This window comes from Elephantulus edwardii, unplaced genomic scaffold (assembly GCF_000299155.1).
Source record: "Elephantulus edwardii isolate Elephantulus edwardi_28Jun2011 unplaced genomic scaffold, EleEdw1.0 scaffold00213, whole genome shotgun sequence".
Taxonomy (NCBI): domain Eukaryota; kingdom Metazoa; phylum Chordata; class Mammalia; order Macroscelidea; family Macroscelididae; genus Elephantulus; species Elephantulus edwardii.
The window spans coordinates 4,687,444-4,689,833 of record NW_006399963.1 but is presented as its reverse complement, the minus strand read 5'-3'; the positions used below and the strand labels follow the sequence as shown (position 1 = coordinate 4,689,833).

Sequence of the window (2,390 nt, the reverse complement as noted above, 5' to 3'; positions counted from 1 at the left end):
ACTTCAGTAGACAGTGTCACAGATGAAAGCCACAGATAGGCAAGGGAGTAGAGAGGAAGCTCCCACTCACTTGCTTTAAGTGTGGATCTGAACGACACTTGGCCCAGGGCGGCTCACATCAGGTCCTCGTGGCTGACAGGACTGACAGGCCCCAGCTCCCAGCTGGAAACAAAGAAGGACGCTTCAATGATTTAGATCCTCCCAGAAGAGCTGTGGGTGAGCATTAACATTACTGATAAGTATATTCATTTTCTCCTGGACACAAGAGCCTACTATTTGGTCTTAAAAGCCTTCTGAGGTCCTAACTCTTCTCACTATTTCTTAGTTGTTGGAATTGATGGAAAATCTCATAAGCAGTTCCTTACTTCACCTCTGTCTTGCATGCAGACTTCCGAGTTGTAAAACAACCCAGTGGTAGATGGAATTTGCTCCAGGACTTAAGAACAATGGATGACATAGTTGAATCTCTACATCTTGTGATCCCTACCCTTTATACTATAATAGACAAAGTGCTAGTCAATAGGCCTTTTATTGTAAGAACTACCTTCCCTCTGTAACTTGATTGGTGCCACTATGAGAGCCTCTATGTGGAATATTACTGCATTTCAATTTTTGACTCATGTGCTTTTAACTTGTTAGTAAATTTGTGTCGTCTAGGCTGCAACACTTTCATGTTACATCTTCAAGGATATGAACATGCACAGCTAACCACAATTGATAACAGTGCATCTAAATTCCAACATCAATCTCCATAATAGTCTATGTGTTTCCTATTGCCAAAGGGGCCCTTTAGAGTAGTGAGAGAAGATCTTCACCTTGAAACCTACAGCATCCCTTTTCAGCAGGAAGTAGCTAAGAGAATACGCCGTCCCGTTTTCCCTATGAATCAGGGTGAAGTCTCTCTCAAGGAGGGGTGATTGCGAATGGCAAAGGACACACTGACAAAGGAGATTAATCAGAACTGGCTTTGACAAGCACTGTGGTAATTGGACAATTAAAACAGACTTTCAAGGGGGGGGGAAGAAGAACGAACTGGGGAGGAGGGTAGAGAAAATAGTGCAACGATGAATGGACGAAACCCCAAATCTCTGTAAATGTTCATTAAAATTAATAAAATTTAATTAAAAAATATTTCACTAGGGTAGAATAGCTTGGTTTACTTACCTTACAGTGCAAAACTTGGCTCACAGACCCTTTACAGAAGAGGCAATCCCTACTATCTTTTCCCAAGGAAAAGATCTCCAGAAGGCACAAATTAATTTCTGAAGAATGGGAAAAGCTTCCTGAGGGCTGCTTTGACCTCCTTGTTTCTCAAAGTGTAGATGAGAGGATTGAGGGTAGGGCTTAGCATCGTGTAAAGCACACCAGCCAATTTGCTCTTCTCTGCACTGTAACTGGAGACTGGACTTATGTAGGCATAAAAGACAGCAGAATAGTACATGCACACAACAATGAGATGGGAAGAGCAGGTAGAGAAGGCTTTCTTTTTCCCTTCCTTGGTCCTCATCTTTAGGATGCTAGAGATAATGAAACTGTATGACACAATGGTCATTAGGAAATTCAATATGCCATAAAAGGCATCAGCCAGAACTATCATGATACTGTTCACATAAGTGGAACTACAGGAAAGACGTAACAGAGGAGGAACCTCACAGAAAAAATGGGTAATTACATTGGGACCACAGAAATTCAATCGAAGCATCAGCCCAGTATGGATAGCTGTATTGAAGGCACAGAGTGTCCACACACCTGCAGCCAACATGCTGCAGAATGCCTTGCTCATTATGGTGCTATAATGCAGAGGGTGACAGATGGCTGCATACCGGTCATATGCCATGACTGTGAGGAGGAGGAGCTCAGAGGATGCAGACCATGTAAGGAAATAGAGCTGGGTCATGCAACCACCATAGGAGATGACGTTCTCTTCAGATATAAGACCTTTCAACGCTTTGGGCATAATGGTGGAGGTGCAGATAATGTCCATTGTAGCCAAGTTGAACAAGAAAAAATACATAGGTGTATGAAGTCCAGGATTAAACGAGATGGCCAAAATGATGAGGAAATTACCTATGAGAGCTACAGAGTAGAGGGAAAGGAAACAGCTGAATAAGAGAATCCAGTATTCTGGGTACTCTGAGAAGCCCTGCAGGATAAACTCTGTTATCAATGTCTGGTTATTCATGGTCCTCGAGCTGAGAGATGTTTTGAGAAGTGCCAGGAGAATCTCCACCCACAGCTTCAAGTGATTTCAAGACTTGAGAGAGAAAAGAAAGCTCTCTTAGGGAGACTGCTACCGTATTTCATTCAGATTCAACTTAATACATGAACAATTCTAAATAGCCCAACACTTAATAATCAAGATAAGTATCTCAATATAAGAAAGCATTAAC

The 2,390-nt window shown here is 42.1% G+C and overlaps 1 protein-coding gene across 1 annotated transcript; it reads right to left on the bottom strand.

Moving 5' to 3' along the window:
- Positions 1–1,255: 1,255 nt before the first annotated feature.
- LOC102866545 (olfactory receptor 13A1-like) lies at positions 1,256–2,182 on the bottom strand. The gene has a single exon (XM_006897721.1). It carries the CDS (start codon positions 2,180–2,182, stop codon positions 1,256–1,258), a length of 927 nt encoding a protein of 308 aa, XP_006897783.1.
- Positions 2,183–2,390: the final 208 nt, after the last annotated feature.